At 39.8% G+C, this 23,292-nt stretch overlaps 1 protein-coding gene across 1 annotated transcript; it reads left to right on the top strand.

The window, feature by feature from the left end:
• The first annotated feature begins 3,873 nt into the window (after positions 1–3,873).
• LOC120856071 (monocarboxylate transporter 1-like) lies at positions 3,874–14,003 on the top strand. Its single transcript, XM_040231019.1, has 4 exons — positions 3,874–4,090; positions 5,300–5,443; positions 10,117–10,983; positions 13,252–14,003. The coding sequence occupies exons 1-4, from the start codon at positions 3,874–3,876 to the stop codon at positions 13,497–13,499; spliced, it is 1,476 nt and encodes a 491-aa protein (XP_040086953.1). The 3' UTR covers positions 13,500–14,003.
• The last annotated feature ends 9,289 nt before the right edge of the window (positions 14,004–23,292 follow it).

Genomic DNA, 23,292 nt, shown 5'->3' on the forward strand with positions numbered 1-23,292 from the left:
TATATTTAAAAAGAGAGAAAATCTCAAATTAATAACTGAAACTTTTACCATGAGAAATGTGGGGAGAAAAGGGCAAATTAAATGTAAGGAAACGGGGAAAGAAATAATAAAGTTTAGAACAGAAATAAATGAAAGTACAAAAACAAAAAGTCAGTAAAACAAAGTTTGATTGTTTGATAAAAATCAATAAAATTGACAAACTTTTAGCCAGACTAACCAAGAAAAGAGAAAAGACTCAAACTACTGAAGTCAGAAATGCAAGAGGATACAGTAGGTATAGTAAAGAATTAACCTTAGGAAAAACAAGGTTTGGCCTTTGCCCTTGGCTATTGGAATATGATCTCTGCTGCTGCTGCTAAGTCGCTTCAGTCGTGTCCAACCCCATAGACGGCAGCCCACCAGGCTCCCCCATCCCTGGGATTCTCCAGGCAAGAACACTGGAGTGGGGTGCCATTTCCTTAGCCCTCTGAAAAGTCCTGTTTGCTCAGAGTGTCTTTGCTAGGCCTTTTAGCCATATTGTCTTTTTCCAGTCTCTAAAAGAGCTGGAGACAGTCAGCTGTCATGTGGGCAGTGTGTGATCAAGTCCCATTAAATTCTAGACACTGAAAGCTTAGGTGAGCTTCCCTGGTTGGTAATACTCTGTATTGTCACACACTGTGACTTGGAGAAGGGGATGCTTCCATGACTTCATGGAAAGAGGATGATTAAAACCTCCACACTTGAACCTCTCCCAAACTCTACCCTGTGCATCTCTTCCTGTGGCTAATTTCAACCTGTGTCCTTTCCCCTGTAGTAAATCGTGGGTATAATAGCTTTCAGTGAATTCTGTGAGTCCTGTAGAATTGCCAAACCTGATTTTGAAACCACTTCCCACCACACACCTCCACCTCCAATGCCTAAACTTGCAGTTGGTGTTAGAAGTGAGGTCAATTTTGTGAGGCCTGTTCCCTCTAATAGTACTCTTGCTGAAACTCTTCATGGTATCGTTGTTGTTTAGCCTGTAAGTCATGTCTGCCTGTCTTGCAACCTCATGGACTATAGCCTGCCAGGCTTCTCTGCCCATGGGATTTCCCAGACAAGAATGCTGAAGTGGGTTGCCATTCCCTTCTCCAGGGGATCTTCCTGACCCAAGGATTGAACCCATGTCTCCTGTATTAGCAGGTGGATTCTTTACCACTGAGCAACTCTTCATATATCACTACTAATCTTACAGAAATAAAAAGGAGATTATAAAGGGATACTATGAACAATTGCAGACCAACAAATTAGATAACCTAAATGAAATGAATACATTTATAGAAAGACAAACTGTTAAATGACTCAAGTTAGATATAGACAATCTGTATATACCTATAGAAAGTAAAAAGATTGACGTAATCATCACACACACACAAAAAACTACCCACAAAGAAAACCTGAAGCCTAGATGGTTTCACTGGTGAATTCTATGAAACATTTAAAGAACAAACACAACTCTTACCAATTGTTCCAAAGAACAGAACACCTCCCAACTTGTTTTTGAAGCCAGAATTACCCTGAAACCAAAATCAGACATCACAAGAGGAGAAAACTACACATCCCTTGTAAATATGGACATAAAAATCTTCAACAAAATATGAGCAAACAGAATCCAAAAACATTTAAAATGGGTTATATATCTTGATGAACTGGGACTTATCTCAGGAGTGCAGGAATTCATAAGTGGGTCAAAATTTAAAAGAGTCAGTTCAACCACACTGTATTAATAGAATAGAGGTCCCAAACCACAAGGTCATCTTAATAGATACATAACAAAGCATTTGCCACAATCCAATGTCCTTCTGATGCTGAAGGACTGATGCTGAAGCTCCAATACATTGGCCACCTGATACAAACAGCTGACTCACTGGAAAAGACCCTGATGCTGGGAGAGATTGAAGGCAGGAGAAGGGGACAACAGGATGAGATGGTTGGATGGTATCACCCACTTGATGGACATGAGTTTGAGCAAGCTCCACGAGTTGGTGATGGACAGGGAAGCCGGGGGTGCTGCAGTGCATTGGATTGCAGAGTCGGACATGACTGAGTGACTGAACTGAACTGAACATCCTTCTTGATAAAAATACTCAACAACTAGAAATAGAAGGAAACTTCCCAAACTTAATAAAGTTAAAGTTAGTCACACAGTCCTGTCTGACTCTGCGATCCCATGGACTATAGCCCACCAGGCTCCTCCGTCCATGGAATTCTCCAGGCAAGAGTACAGGAGTGGGTTGCTATTTCCTTCTCCAGGGGATCTTCCTGACCCAGGGATCAAACCTGGGTCTCCTGCATTGCAGGCGGATTCTTTACCATCTGAGCTAAAGGGCATCTACAAAAACCCACAGCTAACAGCATACTTAATGGTAAAATACTGAAAGCTTTCTAAGGTCAGAAATAAGATGAGGATGTTTGCTTTCACCACATGTACTGGAGGTTTTATCCAAGGAATTAGGCAATGAAAGAAAGATGTAAAATCATCACAGATTACATGTTTTTGTAAATAGAAAATCCTGAGAAATCCACAGATACTTAGGTAAGCCTATTAGAACTAGTAAATGAGTTCGGCGAATTTGCAGTCTGCAAAATTAACATCAAAAAATCAATTTCTAGACATTAGCAATGAAAAATCCAAAAGTGATATTCAGAAAACAATTTGATTTACAATATCATAAAAGAATAATATTTAGCAATAAAATTGCTAATGGGTACAGGGTTTCTTTCAAGGGTGATAAAAATGCTTGATATTAGTGATGATAGTTTTGTGAATATACTGAAAACCACTGAAATATAAAGTTTAAAGTTTTATGATGTGTGAATTATATCTCAGTAAAGCTATTATTTAAACAAATAAGTTGTGTCTTTATACACCAGCAACTAACAGAAAATGATTTTTTATAACTACTATCTGTAAGAGTAATAAAAACACCTTGAGATAAGTCTAACAAAAGTTTGCAAATTCTGGGAGTTTTATAATTTTATAAAGGTTTTAGAAACTTTACTTCTATAAAAGTTTTATTTAAAAACTTAGTCTTTTAGCTTCTCAAGCAGAACTCTTTCGGAGTTATTTTTTTTTAAATCACTACAGCATCACTTTCTAAATTATATTTGAAGTGTTTAGTTAGAATGTGAGCTATTTAAAAGTTAATTTCTATGGATAGGAAGGTAGAATTTGTATTAAAAAGGAATAGTAAAATGTGATATTGTTAACCATTTTATATCATTTATATCATATTGTCATTGCACAGTGTCAATACTGTACTAGATCTCTCCAGGTAATGATAGGGTGGCCAGAAATGTGTATGATAACATTTCATTGTTAATTTTGACATAAAATAGAATCCGGTTTAAGTAAATCCAAGGAGAACTTAATTTCTCTATACTGGTAAATCTGCTCTCAACTTCTCCCACCTGCTGGTAATTCGTAATCATATTAAATTTCTTTTTCTAGCTATGTTTTTCACTAATGCTGGGGCTTAAGAAAAGGTGAAATCTTTGGTTTAAAACTACTAGTCTCTGATATCAGGATTCATTTTGCAGATTTAAACTGTATTGGCCAGCTATCATTTAGGAATCTTTCTAGTCACATAATAGTAAAACAACAAAAAACTTAAGTCTAAGCATCTGGATGAAAGATAAACTTTACTGAGATAACTTTGCAGCCCATTAAATGAGAATCTAATGTTTGACCTTCTATTTAGAAAATTGCTATATGCCTTTATTTATTTATTTCATAAATGTAAGGGATTTTCTGGAAGTGCTCTGCTATTGATCTACTTGTTCTGTACTATTTTGATTTCATACCCTTTAGATATCTGGATTTGAACTGGATTTTAGAATTCATCTTTACTTACAATGCCACCATCAAATGGAGGTCCAGCTGGATATACCCCACCAGATGGAGGCTGGGGGTGGGCAGTGGTAGTTGGAGCTTTCATTTCCATTGGCTTCTCTTGTGCATTTGGCAAATCTATTAGTGTATTTTACAAAGAAATTGAAGAAATATTTGAAGCCAGCACCAGCGAAGTGTCATGGTTATCTTCCATCACGTTTGCTGTCATTTATGCTGGAGGTAAGTACCCAGGAAGGCTTGCTCTTTTAACTTTCAGTGGGTAGACAGAAGTTCTGTATTAAGTACGTTTTACTCTTGATATCTTTATCAGGAAAAATAATTGAAATGTTAGTTATTGGAGTTATGTGATTAGAATCATATTTTTCATTCTAACAAAGTTACATAGCAATCGTGTGCTCTGTTGGGTCAGTTATAATATAAAACAGTGTCATTATAAAGGATAGCTGTCTTTAAAAATATGTGTTTTGTGTTGGCTGCTGGGTATAGACAGTTAATTGATATTTGTACTTTAATCATATATCCTGTAAGCTTGCTAAACTCTGATTTCCAGTAGTTTATTGGTAGATTTCTTTTTCAAGAATTTTAGATAGACAAATAAATCTTCTACAAATACTGATACTTTGGTTTCTTCCTTTTCTTACACCTTTTTTCCTCCTGTCTTACTGCACTGGCTTGGACCTCCAGTATAATGTTGAAGAAAAGTGGTGATGGTAGGCATTCTTATTTTGTAGGCCTGTTTTGGTTTTGTTGTTGTTTTCTATGAGAAACAATATTTTAGGTAGTTTGTAGTAAATATGTCCTTAAGTCAGAAGTATGATCAGACTAGCTCATATATCTCATCAGTCGTGTATGTTTAAATTCTATCTAAAATTTTAAAACAAGGACTTCCCTGGTGGTCCAGTGGCTAGGACTCCATGCTCCTAGGGCAAGGGGCCCAGGTTCAACCCTGGTCAGGGAACTAGATCCCACATGCCACAACTTACAGAGTTCATATGCTGCAACTAAGACCCAGAGCAACCAAATACATAAATTAAAATATTTTTAAAAAAATTTAAAATAAGCAAACTTGCTACATATATGTGGATAATATCCTAGATATATGAAGAATCCTTTAAGCACTTATAATCAGGGTACTTGCAGCCTCTTCTGCCTTAAAATAGTTAGCTTATGGTCTTTCATACTTCAGTTAATACCCATCTAACATGTCCTAGGTATATAGAAGATGTATAATCAATACTATATATTTTTTCCATTAGACAAACCTGTGGCTCTGAAATAAAGATAGAAAGCACTGTTCTTTAGCACTGTGTTCTGTCTGTTTATTTTCTGGGATAGCATGCTGTCATGTCAGTAATGGCATGAACAGGTGTGGATGGGAGGGCTGGGCTTCTCCTCTATATTGTTACTAATCTGTCTGTTCTCTCATAGGTCCTATCAGCAGTGTCCTGGTGAATAAATATGGCAGTCGCCCCGTCATGATGCTTGGTGGCTGCCTGTCAGGCTGTGGCTTGATTGCAGGTTCCTTCTGTAGCACTGTGATGGAACTTTACTTTTGTATCGGAGTTATTGTAGGTGAGTTGTACTAATACCTTTTCAGGCAATAATTTCTTTGTGGACTATTTATAGTATCCATTTGCCAATTCTTTTGAAAAATGAAAGTTCTTTGTTAGAAAATTACTAGGTCACTATGTTTTTGAGCTGTTGATCATTAATTTAATAGTATTAGAAAAGCAATATTTAAAGAAAGTTCACATTAAGTGTAAAAGTAATCACACTTAATGAGTGATTATTTTTTATTGAATGAATACAGTGAAAGAGAAGTCTTTTTCTTTTTTTGTTTTTATAAAGAAGATAGCAGTGATAGGTAAAAAGTTGTTGAAAGGGAGGTCATTAACTGTTCCCACTCATTTCCCCTTCTGCCTAAGAAGACACTGGCTCAAATTGGAGAAAGAGAAAATGTCAGATACATAGAAAAGAGTTTTCTGATAGAAAAGCCAGATACATTTCAAAGGATGAAGGGCACACATGGGAAAACTCCCTTTCTAATAGCTAAATTAAGAAAATATAACTGCTGAATATAAATACTGTCAACACCCAGAGCTCTACAGTTCAGAGAAAACTACCATTAATATTTTGATAACATGGGGGGTGAGGGATAAACTGGGAGATTGGGATTGACATATGCACACTTCTATATGTAAAGAAGATAATTTATAATAATCTGCTCTATAGCACAATACTCAATACTCTGTAATAGCATATATGGGAAAGAATCTTAAAAAAAAAAAAAACAAGAGTAGATGTGTGTACATATATAACTGATTCACTTTGCTGTACACCTGGAACTAACACAACATTATAAATCAACTATACTCCAATAAGATTTATTTAAAAAACATTTTGATGCCATATCCACTGATTTTTCTATAGTTTTCTATATTCTTTCTAAAAACAAAACAAAAAGTTTTGTTTTAAAAATTCTTCTATACACATAGAACTTTTAGAACAAAAAGGGATGAGATTAAGTGAAGTAAATCAAAGACAAATATCGTGATATCACTTATATGTGGAATCTAATTTTTAAAAATTATACAAATGAACTTATTTACAGAAACAGATTATAGATATTGAAAAAACTTATGGTGACCAAAGGGGAAATGTTGAGAGGTAGGGGATAAATTAGGAGCTTGGGATGAACATACACACACTACTGTATTTAAGAAAGAAAATGAACAAGGGCAATAACACAAGGAATTCTACTCAGTACTCTGTGCTAACCTGTAAGAGAAAAAAATCTTAAAAAGAATGAATATATGTATATGTAAAACTGAATCACTTTGCTGTACACCTGAAACTAACAAAAATCAGCTATACTCCAATAAAGTTAAATTTTTTTTAAAAGGGATATTGTTGTTCAGTTACTAAGTCATGTCCAACTCTTTGTGACCCCATGGACTGCACCTCACCAGGCTTCCCTGTCCTTCACTGTTTACCAGAGTTTGCGCAAACTCTTGTCCATTAAGTCAGTGATGCCACTAACCATCTCATCTTCTGTTGCCCCTTTCTCCTCCTGTCCTCAATCTTTCCCAGCATCAGGGTCTTTTCCAATGAGCTGGCTCTTTGCATCAGGTGACCAAAGTGTTGGAGCATCAGTTTCAGCATCAGTCCTTCCAATGAATATTCAGGATTGATTTCCTTTAGGATTGACTGGTTTGATATCCTTGCCATCCAATTCTTTGGCACTCAGCTTTCTTTGTGGTCCAATTCTCACATCCATACATGACTACTGGGAAAACCATAGCTTTGACTATACGGACCTTTGTCGGCAAAGTGATGTCTCTGCTTTTTGATGTGCTGTCTAGGTTTTATGTCATCGGAGAAGGCAATGGCACCCCACTCCAGTACTCTCGCCTGGAAAATCCCATGGGCGGAGGAGCCTGGTAGGCTGCAGTCCATGGGGTTGAGAAGAGTTGGACACGACTGAGCGACTTCACTTTCACTTTTCACTTTCATGCATTGGAGAAGGAAATGGCAACCCACTCCAGTGTTCTTGCCTGGAGAATCCCAGGGACAGGGGAGCCTGGTTAGCTGCCATCTATGGGGTCTCGCAGAGTCAGACACGACTGAAGCGACTTAGCAGCAGCAGCAGCAGCTAGGTTTGTCATAGCTTTCCTTCCAAGATGGAGGAGCCTGGTAGGCTACAGTCCACGGGGTCACAAAGAGTCGGACACGACTGAGTGACGACACCACACCTTCCTTCCAAGAAGCAAGTATCTTTTACTTTCATGGCTGCAGTCACCATTCCATAGTCATTTTGGAGCCCAGGAAAATAAAATCTGTCACAGTTTCCACTTTTCCCCCTTGTATTTGCTGCGAAGTGATGGGACCAGATGCCATGATCTTAGTTTTTTGAATGTTGGGTTATAAGCCAGCTTTTTCACTCTGGCTGAGGTGGAAGATGAGGTGAAAGACCCTCGTCTAGAGGCTCTAAAGTTTCTCTTTGCTTTCTGCCATTAGAGTGGCATCTTCTGCATATCTGAGATAGTGATTTCTCCCAGCAGTCTTGATTCAACCTTTTGAGTCAGCCAGCCCAGGATTTCTCATGATGTACTCTGCATGTAAGTTAAATAAGCAGGGTGACAATGTATAGCCTTGACATACTCCTTTCCCGATTTTGAACCAGTCTGTTGTTCCATGTCAGTTCTAATTGTTGCATTTTGACCTGCATACAGGTTTCTCAGGAGGCAGGTAAGGTGGTCTCGTATTCCCATCTCTTTAAGAATTTTCCAGTTTGTTGTGATCTACACAGTTAAAGACTTTACCATAGTCAATGAAGCAGAAATAGATGTTTTACTGGAATTCCCTTCCTTTCTCTATTATCCAATAAATGTTGGCAATTTGATCTCTGGTTCCTCTGCCTTTTCTAAACCCAGCTTGTACATCTGGAAGTTCTCAGTTCAGGTACTGCTGAAGCCCAACTTGAAGGATTTTGAGTATTATGTTGCTAGCATGTGAAATGAGCACAATTATACAGTAATTTAAACATTCTTTGGCATTGCCCGTCTTTGGGATTGGAATGAAAACTGACCAGATTATGTGAAATGTTTATAACCAGCTTTTTTTACTTAGTAATACATCATGTACCTATTAATAGTTTCCCCATCTCAGTAAATTTACTTTAGCAGCTATTCTTTTTTCACTGGATGGATGTACTATAATTTATTTCACTTTAATTGAAGGACATTTAGATTGTATTTTCACTCTTAATAAACAGTGTTTGTATGATAGTGCCTCTGTATGCATCTTTGAAAATGATAATTTTCTTTGGATAAATTGTAGAAGTGCAATTACTGGGGGAAGAAAAGGTTTTTGATACGATTGGTCAATTACTCTTTTAGAAAGGTTTTAATAATTTACAGCCCCACCTGCAGGACCTGAGATAATGCTAATAATAGGTATTATCTTTTTAGATCTATACTTTTACTGCATTAAAAAATTTTAAATATTTAAATATTTTAATTCATCTGGAATATTTGAATAACACAAAGAAGGAATAGAATTTTATTTGTTCCCACGTGGTTATTCAACCTGTTCATTATTTCATGTCATTAATTTACTCAGCAAATATTCATTGAGTCCCTAACTATATGCCAGGCACTGGTTCAAGCTCTGTGGGGAGACCAACATGACAAGCAAAATTCCTGATCCTTAGTGGAGGGAATCAGACAATAAACAGGCCAACAAATAAATGAATAAATAAGAAAAATTCAGGTAGTAATAAGTGCTTTGCAAAGACTTAAAACAGAATTTGATAGAGAAGGATCGAATGGCCCCTAAAGGGAAGGAGATTGTGATTTTGAGTTGAGATCTGAATGATAGCCAGGAGAAGGCTTTGTGGAAACCTAGAGTAATAGTTCCACTTTGCACAAAAAGAACAGACTGAAGTGAGGGCAGGGAGGTAGGTGTGAGCCAAGTCATAGGACCTCTTAATCCAGAGTGAAAAGTTATGGACAGGCAGTCATTAGAGAGATGGAAATGGGCAAGCATCCTAACCTGGTTTACCTAGTAGAAAAGCAAGTTTGGAAGACCACTTAAAAGGTTGTCAGCATAGTTACTGTCCCAACCCCATTAGCTGAAAAATCCATTTTTCCCTATTAATTTAAATGTATCTTTCAGTTCTATTTCTGGATTTTCTTCCCACTTTTAGAAATCAGTTTTTCAATTTTGAGTAAGTGTTTTGTTCTATTACTATAGCTGTACAATATGTTTATTTATTTGTTAGGGTAGGCCCACCAATTATTTATCCTTTTCCAATAGTTCTAATACATTTGTAATTATGAAATTAGACAAAGAATCTATATTGTCCTTTTTGTTGCTAAAGTGAAAAGAATTGTTTTTAATAATATACATTTTTTAGGGACTTCCCTGGTGGTGCAGTGGTTAAGATTGCACACTTCCACTGTGGGAGGCATGGGTTCAATCCCTGTTCAGGGCACTAAGATCCTGCAAGCCACATGGCACACCACACATACACACACACGCATGTGTGTGTGTATAAATCTAGTATTTGCTGCATAAAGAGATTTTATGTCTGTATTTATTTGATAATAGTCCACTTCATGACCTACTAGTTACAATAGCCTCTCCTGATTTTGACCTCTTGCCACGTCAGTTCTTTTCCTAGTTAATCATTTCCAAATATGTTTCTGATAGTATGTGATTCTTTTTTCCTCCCCTCTCCCCAGGTCTTGGGCTTGCCTTCAACTTCAGTCCAGCTTTGACCATGATTGGCAAGTATTTCTACAAGAAGCGGCCGTTAGCAAGTGGACTAGCCATGGCAGGCAGCCCTGTGTTCCTCTCTGCCATGGCCCCCCTCAACCAGGCTCTTTTTGCTGCCTTTGGCTGGAGAGGAAGCTTCCTAATTCTGGGGGCCCTCCTACTAAACTGCTGTGTGGCTGGAGCTCTGATGAGACCAATAGGGCCCAAGCCAACCACTGCAGAGCAAGAGAAGTCTAAAGAATCCCTTCAGGAAGCCGGAAAATGTGATGCGAACAAGGGGGCAGGTAATCCAAAGACAGAAGTTAGTGGCGGAAACTCCCCAAAGGAGAAGCAATCACTTTTTCAAACAGTTAACAAACTTTTGGACCTATCCTTGTTGAAGCACAGAGGCTTCCTGCTCTACCTCTCTGGGAATGTGATCATGTCTTTTGGGATGGCTACGCCTTTAGTCTTTATTAGCAATTACGCCAAGAGTCAACATCACTCTAGTGAGAAGGCTGCCTTCCTTCTTTCCATTCTGGCTTTTGTTGACATGGTATCCAGACCTTGTATGGGATTTGTAGCCAACACAAAGTGGGTAAGACCACGAATTCAGTACTTTTTGGCTGCTTCTGTTATCATGAACGGAGTATGTCATATGCTAGTACCTTTATCTTCCAGCTACATAGGGTTCTGTGTCTACTCGGGATTCCTTGGATTTGCTTTTGGGTGGTTTGGTGCTGTGCTGTTTGAAACACTGATGGACCTTGTGGGAGCCGAGAGATTCTCCAGTGCTGTGGGGTTGGTGACCATTGTGGAGTGCTGCCCTATCCTCCTGGGGCCACCAGTTTTAGGTACAGTATGTCTCCCAATTTCTATGGTTCTAGTAACATAAAACAGGCAGAGAAGATTGGGAAGGTGATGGAAAGCAGAAGTCAGTGGGGTGCTTGATAGTCCTCATTTCTGTACCCTCAAAGCTGACACAGTGCTTGGCACAGTGATTGCTCAAATACTTATAGAACTGAATTAAAGTGAATCCTCAAGCTGAAAGAGGAATAAAAAGCTATTATAAATTTAAGTATTTCTAATAATTTTCCTGATCTAAAAAAATCCTAACATTCATTGTAGAAAAATGTATAACCACCTTTAAAATACTGTTGGTGATTTCTTTTTAATTGTGGAATTTATTTCAAAAGTAATATTTAAAATAACAGTAGGTACCAGATGAGGGCTCACAGTATACCAGGGACTGTCCTAATCGTTTCTATATTCTGCCATATATTGCAAGACTATGATGTCAGACTTATTGTTCCCACTTTAAAGAAATAGAGGCTTTTGAAAGTGAAATAACTTGCCCAGGATCACACAGCTAAGAAGTGACCATAAAACCTGAGGTATTACTCTCTCAGTCAGTGCTAAACAGTTTACATTTTTAAATTATCATTAATACAAAATACAACAATAATTTGGACTTCTGGATGTGATGCATGTTTTTGAGATTATGTACTATAAAGTTAAGAAGGACACGTAATGAAAGACCCACTACTGACCTGGCAAAACTTTTCCACCTTCTCTCCTGCATAAGATCTTACAGAAAAACCCCAATTGAACTTTTTTGGCCAACCCAGTATATCCAAGGAGATTCCAAATCCTGTTCGTTTTTTGCTTCCTAAATCTCTTTCTAATCTGCTCATTTTTTCCTCCATCACTATTAGTGCTCTTATCCTAATCTCCGATCTTCTATCAGTAGCCTTCTAACTTTACCCATATCCACTCTAGCTGTTCTCCCATCTCTTAGAACACTCCAGTTGCTTCCTGCGTTCTTAGGGTGAAGATGAAATTCCCTACTGTGGCTACTGGTTCCTGCGTGGCCTCGCCCACCTCTTTCTCCAGCCTCATTTCCTACCACCCAGTTTGTTTTCTGTGTTCCCCCTCTCACACCTGGTGTTTCCCCATACCACCTGCCTTAGCACTGGCTGTTCTCCGCCCAGATCCTTTTCCCATCTCCTTTCTCCTAGATTAACTCTTATCCTCCTGTAAGTTTTGGTTAAGTTTACACTTTAAAACAGCCTTCCTGACCCTCCTTGCTAGCCACAAATCCCTATTTTCTGCCTTCAAACACACCTGTAGCACTTGTCACAGTCTGTGTGGTTATTGGATTAACATTTCTCTTCTCCACTGAACTGTGGATGTTACCTCCTTTGCTCACTCTTAACTTTGAGCTTAGCAGACTCAGGGCTGTACTGATATATAGAAACTAAGTATTGCTGAGTGAGTGATGCCCTGCATTGGAAAACCATATGGAATCATATTTGAATTGATTATTATAGCCTTTATATGTGTCAAGTTTTCCAAAGTTTATTTCTTAATACTAGTTTGATGAGTTGCTAATAATTTTTACTATAATGAGGATTAAATAAGTTTCTTTAATATCAGACCTCATAAAAACTTGAATAGAAAAAACTATGATGTGTCATTTCCAAATTTACTTGACTGTGCAAATGTTAGGGAGGTAGCCTGAAGCACAGAGGTTATGGGTGCATGCCTCAGAGTCAGACTTCCTGGGGGTAAAGCCAACCTGTTTCACTTAAAGCTTTGTGACCTTCCTTAAAGTTTCTGTACTTCAGCTTTTATGTTATACAGTGGGAATGATGATAGAATCTTCCTGGTGTGAGGTTAGAATGGTGGAAAGTATTGCTGTTAGTTCATGTTTTAGCAGAGGATGAGTGTCCCCAGGAACACTCTTTGGGAAATGTTGATGTCAGAAAAAGTGCATTGGCCTGGGAGACTGGAATTAGCTCTGTGGCCTTGGGCAAGACTCCTAAACCTCTTTTGAGCAATTTTTTCCATTGGATATTGAGAGAATTGATTCTAGGTGTTCTCCAGGACTTTCTCAATTCAAATTTCCCAAGATTTAATTATTTTCAAGTTGCTAAAGATAACAGAATGTGCAGGGACACCCCAAAATCAGTGTGACATCATAAATGAAAGATCATACAACTTTGAGCAGTTTCTTTTTAGACTAATTTGTCATTTATGGGCTCTTTGAAAGGATCCTTAACCTTTGTTTGGGAAAGGGTATAATTGTTTACCCACATAACTTTTTTTTTGGACATCCTTAGGTCGTCTCAATGACATATATGGAGACTATAAATATACATACTGGGCATGTGGCATAATCCTTATTGTCTCTGGCATCTATCTCTTCATCGGCATGGGCATCAATTACCGACTTGAGGCTGAAGAACAAAAGGCAGGAGAGAAACAGAAAAAAGAAAGTAAAGAGATGGAACCAAAAGAAGTTATTAAAGCTGCTCAGTCTCCAGAACTGAAAGGCACAGAAGAAGGACCCAAAGAGGAGGAACTTTGAGGCTGAAATCAGGGAGAAACAGAAGCTTTGGACCAAAGATACATGAAAAATGCTACTGAATCATGTTCTACTCTTGGTGCTTACCATGGACAGTGGACACTTGTGTAGAAGTCAGACCAGGTGTTAACTGATGGAACTTTTATCCCTTCCTTTACACCCACTTACAGTCACACTTTTTAAGGGCAAGGGACATTTGCAAAAGGTGACAGAAGGAAATAGCTTTTATTTGAAGTCATATTTATTCAGGTATACTTATATACTGTTCACACCCCTTTTATAAAGTTTAATGAATTTTGACAAAGTTCTTTTGTCAAATAACTACCATTCCAATGTAGAACATTTCAAACAGCCAAGATAATTCCCTTCTGCCCCTTTGCAGTCAATCCTCTCCTTAACTAAAGCACCTGGTACCTACTTCCCCTATGCCTACACGCTCAGTAGTGTCGACTCTTTGGGATTCCATGGACTATATAGCCCACCAGGCTCCTATGTCCATGGGATTCTCTGGAGTGAGTTGCCATGCCCTCCTCCAGGGCATCTTCCCCACCCAATTCGTATCTCTTGGCATCTCCTGCATTGACAGGCAGATTCTTTACCACTGTGCCACCTGGGAAGCCTGTATGGAATGACCTAGTATGTAACTGTGGCATGATAGCATATATTTGATCTTTATCCTCAGTTCCTGGTATAGAGCTCCTAGAACCCTTGGCACCTTGGGAGTGATAAGAGTATCTTTTGCATGCTAATTAAGTGACTGGTGGCTGGAGACCCCCTTCTTAACTTCAGGGTTGGGGCTAGTCTCTAGAAAGGCCAAGGCATGATTAGGAGGTTGGCTCTTTCAGCCCCATGACCTCTGGGGAGGGAAGAGGGACTGGAAATTGAGTTCAATTATTAATGTCCAATAAAATAATCGATCACACCTATGTAATGAAACCCCCTAAACTACAGAGAGCTTTCTGGCTGGTGAGTACCTTAAGGTACTGGGAGGGTAGTGTGCCCAGATAAGACAGGGAAGTTCCCTGCCACCCCTCCCCTCCATATTTTGCCCTATGAATCTCTTCCATCTGGTTGTTCTGAAATGTATACTTTATAAAAAATCACTGCATGTAAGCAAAGTGTTTCCCTGAGTTCAGTGATCCATTCTAGCAAATTATCAACCTTGAAAAAGGATTGGTCACAAGTACAGGTGGCAACCTGGGGCTTGAGAATGGAATCTGAAGTGAAGGCAGTCTTGTGAGACTAAGCCTTTAAATCTGTGGAATCTGATGCTAACTCTGGGTACTTTATGTCAGAATTGAATCGAACTGTAGGACACCCACTTGGTGTCTGGAGAATTGGCAAAGTGGTTGTTGGTGTGAAAATAACCCACACATTTGGTGTCAGAAATGTTTGAGTAAAAACAGTTGGGAGTAGCCTTCTGTGTCTGACTTCACAATAGCATAATGTTTTATGATCCATCCTGTTGTTGCATTTTTCAGTAATTCTTTGCTTTTTATTGTTGAGCAGTATTTGTTGTTGTTTTGTTGTTTAGTGGCTAAGTCATGTCTGACTCTTTTGTGACCCCATGGACTGTAGCCCTTTGGGCTTCTATGTCCATGAGATTTCTCAGGCAAGAATACTGGAATGGGTTGCCATTTCCTCCTGCAGAGGCTCTTTCTGACCCAGGGATTGAACCCAAGTCTCCTGCACTGGCAGGCAGATTCTCTACCATGGAGCCACCCAGGGAGCCCATTTCTTTGTGCAGATGTACCATACTTTGTATATCCATCCACCAGTTGGTCATATGAGCTGTTTCCACTTTTTAGCTGTTACACGTTAAGATGCTGTAAATATTCACATAGGGGTCTAGAAGACATATGCTTTCATTTCTCTTGGGTAGATGCCCAGCATTGGAATTGCTGAGCCATGACAAATGCATGGTTAACTTCATAAGAAATTATCACACTGTTTTCTCAGTGGCTATCCCATTTGCTAATCTCATTAATGATGTATGCAAATTCTAGCTATTCTGCATTCTTGTCAGCACTTGGCATTGCTGATCTTTTTAATTTTAGTTGGAATGTAGTGGGTGACATTTCCTTGAACATGAATGATGTTGACCATTTTTTCATGTGTTGCCCTCCATATACTTTTAGAGATTTTTGTTGTTGTTGTTGTGCTGTGTGACATGTAAGATCTTAGGTCCCCAACCAGGGGATGAACCCCTGTACCTTGCTGTGGAAGTGCAGTGCAGAGTCCTAAGCACTGGACTGCCAGGGAATTCCAGAGGTTTATTTTTTTAAGCTTGACATTTAACAGTCAAAAATATTTAGGTTCCTTGAGTTTTTATCTTTCAAATTCTTTAGATGACTTTGCTTGGCATATCTGACAGTGAAATGAATAATGTATTTGAACATCTTTAAATGTGTAGAGTATATTTAAATAGATGGTTATGAAGTCTCATAGCATGGAAAGATCCTTCTGTTATAAGCATGATACAATGTTAAGTGAAAAACACAGAACACAAACTAGATAAGCATATATAATATACTCTTGGGGTGGGGGAAGGAAAGGGGAAAACATAAAATTCCAACCATACTTGTGTTGGAATGGTGACTTTTACCCTATATCCGTTTTCCTTAATGGGAATGTGATTGTTATCTTTTCATTAGTGACAGGAAAAATAGATTTGAAATAGAAGAGTTGTGACAAAAGGAAATTATCTCCTAAGGAAATAAAGCTAATGATTATTATAAGCCATTGTCTGTTTGTCATTTAGAGTTGCATTCTGGTGAAAGGGAGGTGAGTGTGATATGGAAGTCACGAGCACAGAGCACAAGGACTTTCCTGGTGGTCCAGTGGCTAAGACTGTACATTCCCAATGCAGGGGGCCTGGGTTCAATCCCTTGCCAGGAACTAGATCCTACATGCCACAACTAAGAGTTTGTATGCGTCACCTGAAGCTCTTACATGCTGTAACTAAAGATCCTACACGCTGATCCCTCGTGCCACAACTAAGACCTGCCTCAGCCAAATAAATAAAAATATTAAAAACGAAAAACATTAAAAAGAGCACAGAGCACAGATAGCCTCAAGGCATGGTTCTCCTGGTCCTGGACAAAGCTGTGGGGTGTAGAGTCCACAGGCCACCTGTGCCAACCATCACTGCCTCCTTCCTGGAGACAGCATTCCTGTGATTCCCCCTCCAGTCACCATTCAGCTGCAAATGACCATTTAACTCAGGAAGCCAGAGCAGTCAGTGCTCACCCACATCACAGCATTATTGAACATTAACTTATTGAGATCAGCATCAGAGAAAAATATGGTGATGTCATAAAAAGACAGGATGATATGGGCCAAAGGAGGAAGTCTACCTTTCCACACATCCATTCAACAGATATTATTGACATTTACCATGTCTGAATTGTCAGTTCCAAACAGGGTTCTAGGTATTGAAAATTCATTAGGGAGTGAAACTCAGCAGTCTGTGTTCTATGGATCTTACTTTCTGGTAGGGGAAGGCAAACTGAACAGTAAGTTGAAAGGGAAACAGCAGTTTTCAGAATAGAGCAGTGGGTAAAAGATCATTTATTCATTTATGTAAGCAGCGTTTTTTGAGCATCATCTAAGTACCTATTTGGGGTTCCCTGGTATTTCAGCTCATAAAGAATCTGCCTGCACTGCAGGAGACCCTGGTTCAATTCCTGGGTCAGGAAGATACCCTGGAGAAGGGGTAGGCTACCCTCTCCAGTATTCCTGGGCTTCCCTGGTGGCTCAGCTGATAAAGAATCTGCCTGTAATGCAGGAGACCTGGCTTTGATCCCTGGGCTTGGAAGAGCCCCTGGAAGAGAGCATGGCAACCCACTTCAGTATTCCTGCCTGGAGAATTCCCATGGACAGAAGTGCCTGGTGGGCTGCAAAGAGTCGGATACAATTGAGGACCAAGTACAGCACAGCACAGGTACCTATTTGCTGGATAGCTGGGATAACAAAACAAAAGTCAGTTCCTGGCAGCCCCAGCTTCTAGTCTAGTGGGGAAGATGGCACAGTAAGTGCTGTGATGAGATAGCATATGAAAAGGCAGCTATTGGGAGGAAGCCTAAGAATATATCAACTCTTGAGTCTCATAACAGAAGCATAATATAATTGTTGTGAGGATTAAAGTGCCCAGCATATAGTTTTAGTCATTTTAGTAATGAAATTGGAATCTACTCACACCCTGCAGTGCTGGGAGGGAAGTGTACATTTTATCATTAACCAGAACAATAATGGAAGAGAACTGCTGGTTACACAAGTTCATGATCTATGAAGCCCTTCTACATGCGGTTTATTATCCAACCCCTACAAAACCCCAGGGAGGTAGCTATAAGTAAAACAACACATGCAATATCTTGGATTAGGTCCTGGAACTAAAAAAGAACGTTAATGGAAAAATTGGTCTGTGGTTTAGTTAATAGGATTGTCCAATGTTAACTTCCTAGTTAATGACCAATGTTCCATTATTATGAAAGAAATTAACATCAGAGGAAGGAAAACATGTATAACTAAATCACTTTGCTGTACATCTGAAACTAACACAACATTGTGAATCGACTATACTCCAATATAAAATAAAACTTAAAAAAAATTTTTTTTTAATCTGAGAGCTAGGTGAAGAGAATAGGAACTCAATGTGCCAACTTTTCTATGAATTTTAAATTTCAATGAGAAGTGAAGAAAAAAAGTACACAACACAGCCCTTCATCCTAGCAGATCATCTGCCCTCAGAAGAGCATAGCAGCTCAGTGGCATGAAAGCTCTACTCGGCTACCTCAGTAGGGCTGAAGGTATAGACTCAAGAGTGGATGGAAACTCTGGGAAAAAACACTAGAATGGAAGAGGTGAGTCCCTGGTAATCTTGGAGGGTAAACAGTGGCCAAAGAAATCATTCAAGTGCTGCACCAAAAAGAACAAGATGATTCCTGGTCTCCGGTGTATTCATAATCTGAGTTACAGTCTTTATTCTTGGCACCGGAATTTATAACATGGTTTCTTCATTTGTGGACTTTCTTTCCTACCATGCTTCACTATTTTAAGAATTTAAAGAGCTTGCATTACTGAGCTCCTGCTGGCTGAGTCATAGGAAGAGGTGGCCAGTAGTCATTAAGAAGCCAGAAGGAGAAGTGGGCTGGGAGTAAGTCTCTTCCTAGGTTGACAGTCTACAAATGTGTAGTCAAGAGATGTTTACCCTGGGGTGTTTTTCTCTTGTTGCTGTGTTTCCTTCTCTGTGCCTTACCACCCCACTTACAAAGAAAGGAAGAAATGCACCCAATACTTCTGAGTGCTTTTCATATTTGAGGCTGGAGGGGCATTATAAGACAGTTTTGTGTGTTTCTTTATTCATCATATACATAATATCTGAAAGCCAACCACATGCCCAACACTGTATAGAACCTTGGGAATTTACAATAGTGACTAACACAAGGAATGTTTCTTCAGAGAGTTTTATAGTCTAGAAAGTAAAACAGACATTAAACAGAGTATATAATCTGTGATTAAATTTAAAGGCAGAACCAGAAGCACTATGTTTCTTCTTATCACCCAGTGACTGTATTTGATTATTATTATGTCACTTTGTGAAACACCTGGATTTTTAAAAAAATTCTAATACATTCCAGTCTGTTAAAATAGTTTTACCTAAAGCAGCATTTAAAAATCCTGATTGTCCATGAACAAAAAAGAAAAGGCAACCTATGAAATGGGAGAAAATATTTCCAAACAATGCAACCAACAAGGGCTTAATTTCTAAAATATACAAACAGCTTATACAACTCAGTAACAAAAAACCAAACAACCTAATAAAAAAATAGGAAAAAGACCTGATAAACATTTCTCCAAAGAAGATGTACAGATGGCCAACAGGCACAGGAAAAGCTATTTAACATCACTGATTATCAGGGAAATGCAAAGCAAAACTGCAATGAGGTATCACCTCACACCTCTCAGAACAGCCATCATCAAAAAGGCTAGAAATAAGTGCTGGAGAGGGTGTAGAGAAAAGGGAACCCTGCTGCATTGTTGGTGGGAATGTAAGCTGGTGCTGCTAAAACCATTTACCACAGATTGGAACTCGAACCCACGTGCCATGACTTGAACCCAGCTAAAGGGACCCAAACCCACATGGTTGGGACTCAAACCCAGACAAAACCCTGGGTGGGACTTGACCCAGCTGGCTGGGACTCAGTTCAGTTCAGTTCAGTTCAGTCGCTCAGTAGTGTCCGACTCTTTGCGACCCCATGAATCGCAGCACGCCAGGCCTCCCTGTCCATCACCAACTCCCGGAGTTCACTCAGACTCACGTTCATCGAGTCCGTGATGCCATCCAGCCATCTCATCCTCGGTTGTCCCCTTCTCCTCCTGCCCCCAAGCCCTCCCAGCATCAGAGTCTTTTCCAGTGAGTCAACTCTTCACATGAGATGGCCAAAGTACTGGAGTTTCAGCTTTAGCATCATTCCTTCCAAAGAAATCCCAGGGCTGATCTCCTTCAGAAGACTGGTTGGATCTCCTTATAGTCCAAGGGACCCTCAAGAGTCTTCTCCAACACCACAGTTCAAAAGCATCAATTCTTCGGCACTCAGCCTTCTATACAGTTCAACTCTCACATCCATACATGACCACAGGAAAAACCATAGCCTTGACTAGACGGACCTTAGTCGGCAAAGTAATGTCTCTGCTTTTGAATATGCTATCTAGGTTAGTCATAACTTTTCTTCCAAGGAGTAAGCGTCTTTTAATTTCATGGCTGCGATCACCATCTGCAGTGATTTTGGAGCCCCCCAAAATAAAGTCTGACACTGTTTCCACTGTTTCCCCATCTATTTCCCATGAAGTGATGGGACCGGATGCCATGATCTTCGTTTTCTGAATGTTGAGCTTTAAGCCAACTTTTTCACTCTCCACTTTCAATGGGACTCAAACTGAGCCAAAACCTTGAACCACATGGCTGGGTTGGAAAGCCAGCCAAAAGCCATGGTACCTGGTTTCAGGACCTAATGAAACTCAGGTTCTTGGTGTCTCATCGCAGAAAAAATTCAGTGAGAGACAAAGTGATAGGAAGAAGGGGATTTATTCAGATACAGAGAGCAGCACACTGCACAAAGTGTAGGCCATCACAGAGGGCGAGTTCAGTTCAGTTCAGTCGCTCAGTCGTGTCTGACTCTTTGCGACCCCATGAACCGCAGCACGCCAGGCCTCCCTGTCCATCACCAACTCCCGGAGTTCACTCAGACTCACGTCCATCGAATCAGTGATGCCATCCAGCCATCTCATCCTTTGCGAGTACAGCCCCGAAATTTGGTCTGGTTAGTTTTTATAGGCTGGGTAATTTCACATGCTAATGAGTGGGAGGATTATTCTAACTTTTTTGGGGAAGAGGCAGAGAGTTCCAGGATTTGGGCCAACGCCCAATCCTTGTTCTTTTAACAGTGCCTTGGAACTGTTATGGCACCTCTGAGTGTGTCATTTCGCTTGCTGACTGAGGATCAAGGTCTAGTCTTGTCTGCCAACTTGGTCCCATTTGATTCTAATCAGTTTATGCTGTGTCCTTGGGCTATGTCATTCTTTCAAAAGTTGTGCTCTGCCCCTTTCCCTTCTGTTACACTGCCACTATTGACAACAGTATGGAGGTTCCTTAAAAATCTAAAAATAGAGCCTCCATTTTATCCAGCAATCCCATTCCTGGATATATATATGGAAAGATGAAAACTGTTAATTTGAAAAGATGAATGCACCACAATGTTCACAGAAGCATGATTGACAATAGCCAAGACATAGAAGCAGCCTAGAGGTCTAACAGCAGATAAATGGAGAAAGAAAATGTAGCATATGAATACACACACACACACACACACACATACACACACACAGTAGAATATTCAGTTCAGTTCACTTCAGTTGAGTCACTCAGTCGTGTCCGATTCTTTGTGACCCCCATGAATCGAAGTACGCCAGGCCTCCTGTCCATCACCAACTCCCGGAGTTCATTCAGACTCACGTCCATCGAGTCAGTGATGCCATCCAGCCATCTCATCCTCGGTCGTCCCCTTCTCCACCTGCCCCCAATCCCTCCCAGCATCAGAGTCTTTTCCAATGAGTCAACTCTTCTCATGAGGTGGCCAAAGTACTGGAGTTTCAGCTTTAACATCACTCCTTCCAAAGAACACTCAGGACTGATCTCCTTCAGAATGGACTGGTTGGAACTCCTTGCAGTCCAAGAGACTCTCAAGAGTCTTCTCCAACACTACAGTTCAAAAGCATCAATTCTTTGGCACTCAGCTTTCTTCACAGTCCAACTCTCGCATCCATACATGACCACTGGAAAAAGCATAGCCTTGACTAGACAGACCTTTGTTGGCAAAGTAATGTCTCTGCTTTTCAATATGCTATCTAGGTTGGTCATAACTTTCCTTCCAAGGAGTGAGCATCTTTTAATTTCAGGCTGCAATCACCATCTGCAGTGATTTTGGAGCCCCCCAAAATGAAGTCTGACACTGTTTCCACTGTTTCCCCATCTATTTCCCATGAAGTGATGGGACCGGATGCCATGATCTTCGTTTTCTGAATGTTGAGCTTTAAGCCAACTTTTTCATTCTCCACTTTCACTTTCATCAAGAGGCTTTTTAGTTCCTCTTCACTTTCTGCCATAAGTGTGGTGTTATCTGCATATCTGAGGTTGTTGATATTTCTCCTGTCAATCTTGATTTCAGCTTGTGCTTCTTCCAGCCCAGCGTTCCCATTGATGTACTCTGCATATAAGTTAAATAAGCAGGGTGACAATATACAGCCTTGACGTACTCCTTTTCCTATTTGGAACCAGTTTGTTCCATGTCCAGTTCTAACTGTTGCTTCCTGACCTGCATACAAATTTCTCAAGAGGCAGGTCAGGTGGTCTGGTATTCTCATCTCTTGAAGAATTTTCCACAGTTTATTGTGATCCACACAGTCAAAGGCTTTGGCATAGTCAATAAAGCAGAAACAGATGTTTTTCTGGAACTCTCTTGCTTTTTCAATGATCCAGTGGATGTTGGCAATTTGATCTCTGGTTCCTCTGCCTTTTCTAAAACCAACTTGAACATCAGGAAGTTCACGGTTCACATATTGCTGAAGCCTGGCTTGGAGAATTTTGAGCATTATATGCAGAGTACATCAATGGAAACGCTGGGCTGGAAGAAACACAAGCTGGAATCAAGATTGCCAGGAGAAATATCAATAACCTCAGATATGCAGATGACACCACCTTTATGTCAGAAAGTGAAGAGGAACTAAAAGCCTCTTGATGAAAGTGAAAGTGGAGAATGAAAAAGTTGGCTTAAAGCTCAACATTCAGAAAATGAAGGTCATGGCATCTGGTCCCATCACTTCATGGGAAATAGATGGGGAAACAGTGGAAACAGTGTCAGACTTTATTTTGGGGGGCTCCAAAATCACTGCCGATGGTCATTGCAGTGATGAAATTAAAAGATGCTTATTTCTTGGAAGAAAAGTTATGACCAACCTAGATAGCATATTCAAAAGCAGAGACATTACTTTGCCGACTAAGGTCTGTCTAGTCAAGGCTATGGTTTTTCCAGTGGTCACGTATGAATGTGAGAGTTAAACTGTGAAGAAGGCTGAGTGCTGAAGAATTGATGCTTTTGAACTGTGGTGTTGGAGAAGACTCTTGAGAGTCCCTTGGACTGCAAGGAAATCCAACCAGTCTATTCTGAAGGAGATCAGCCCTGGGATTTCTTTGGAAGGAATGATGCTGAAGCTGAAACTCCAGTACTTTGGCCACCTC

This window comes from Oryx dammah, unplaced genomic scaffold, assembly GCF_014754425.2.
Source record: "Oryx dammah isolate SB20612 unplaced genomic scaffold, SCBI_Odam_1.1 HiC_scaffold_28, whole genome shotgun sequence".
Lineage (NCBI taxonomy): Eukaryota > Metazoa > Chordata > Mammalia > Artiodactyla > Bovidae > Oryx > Oryx dammah.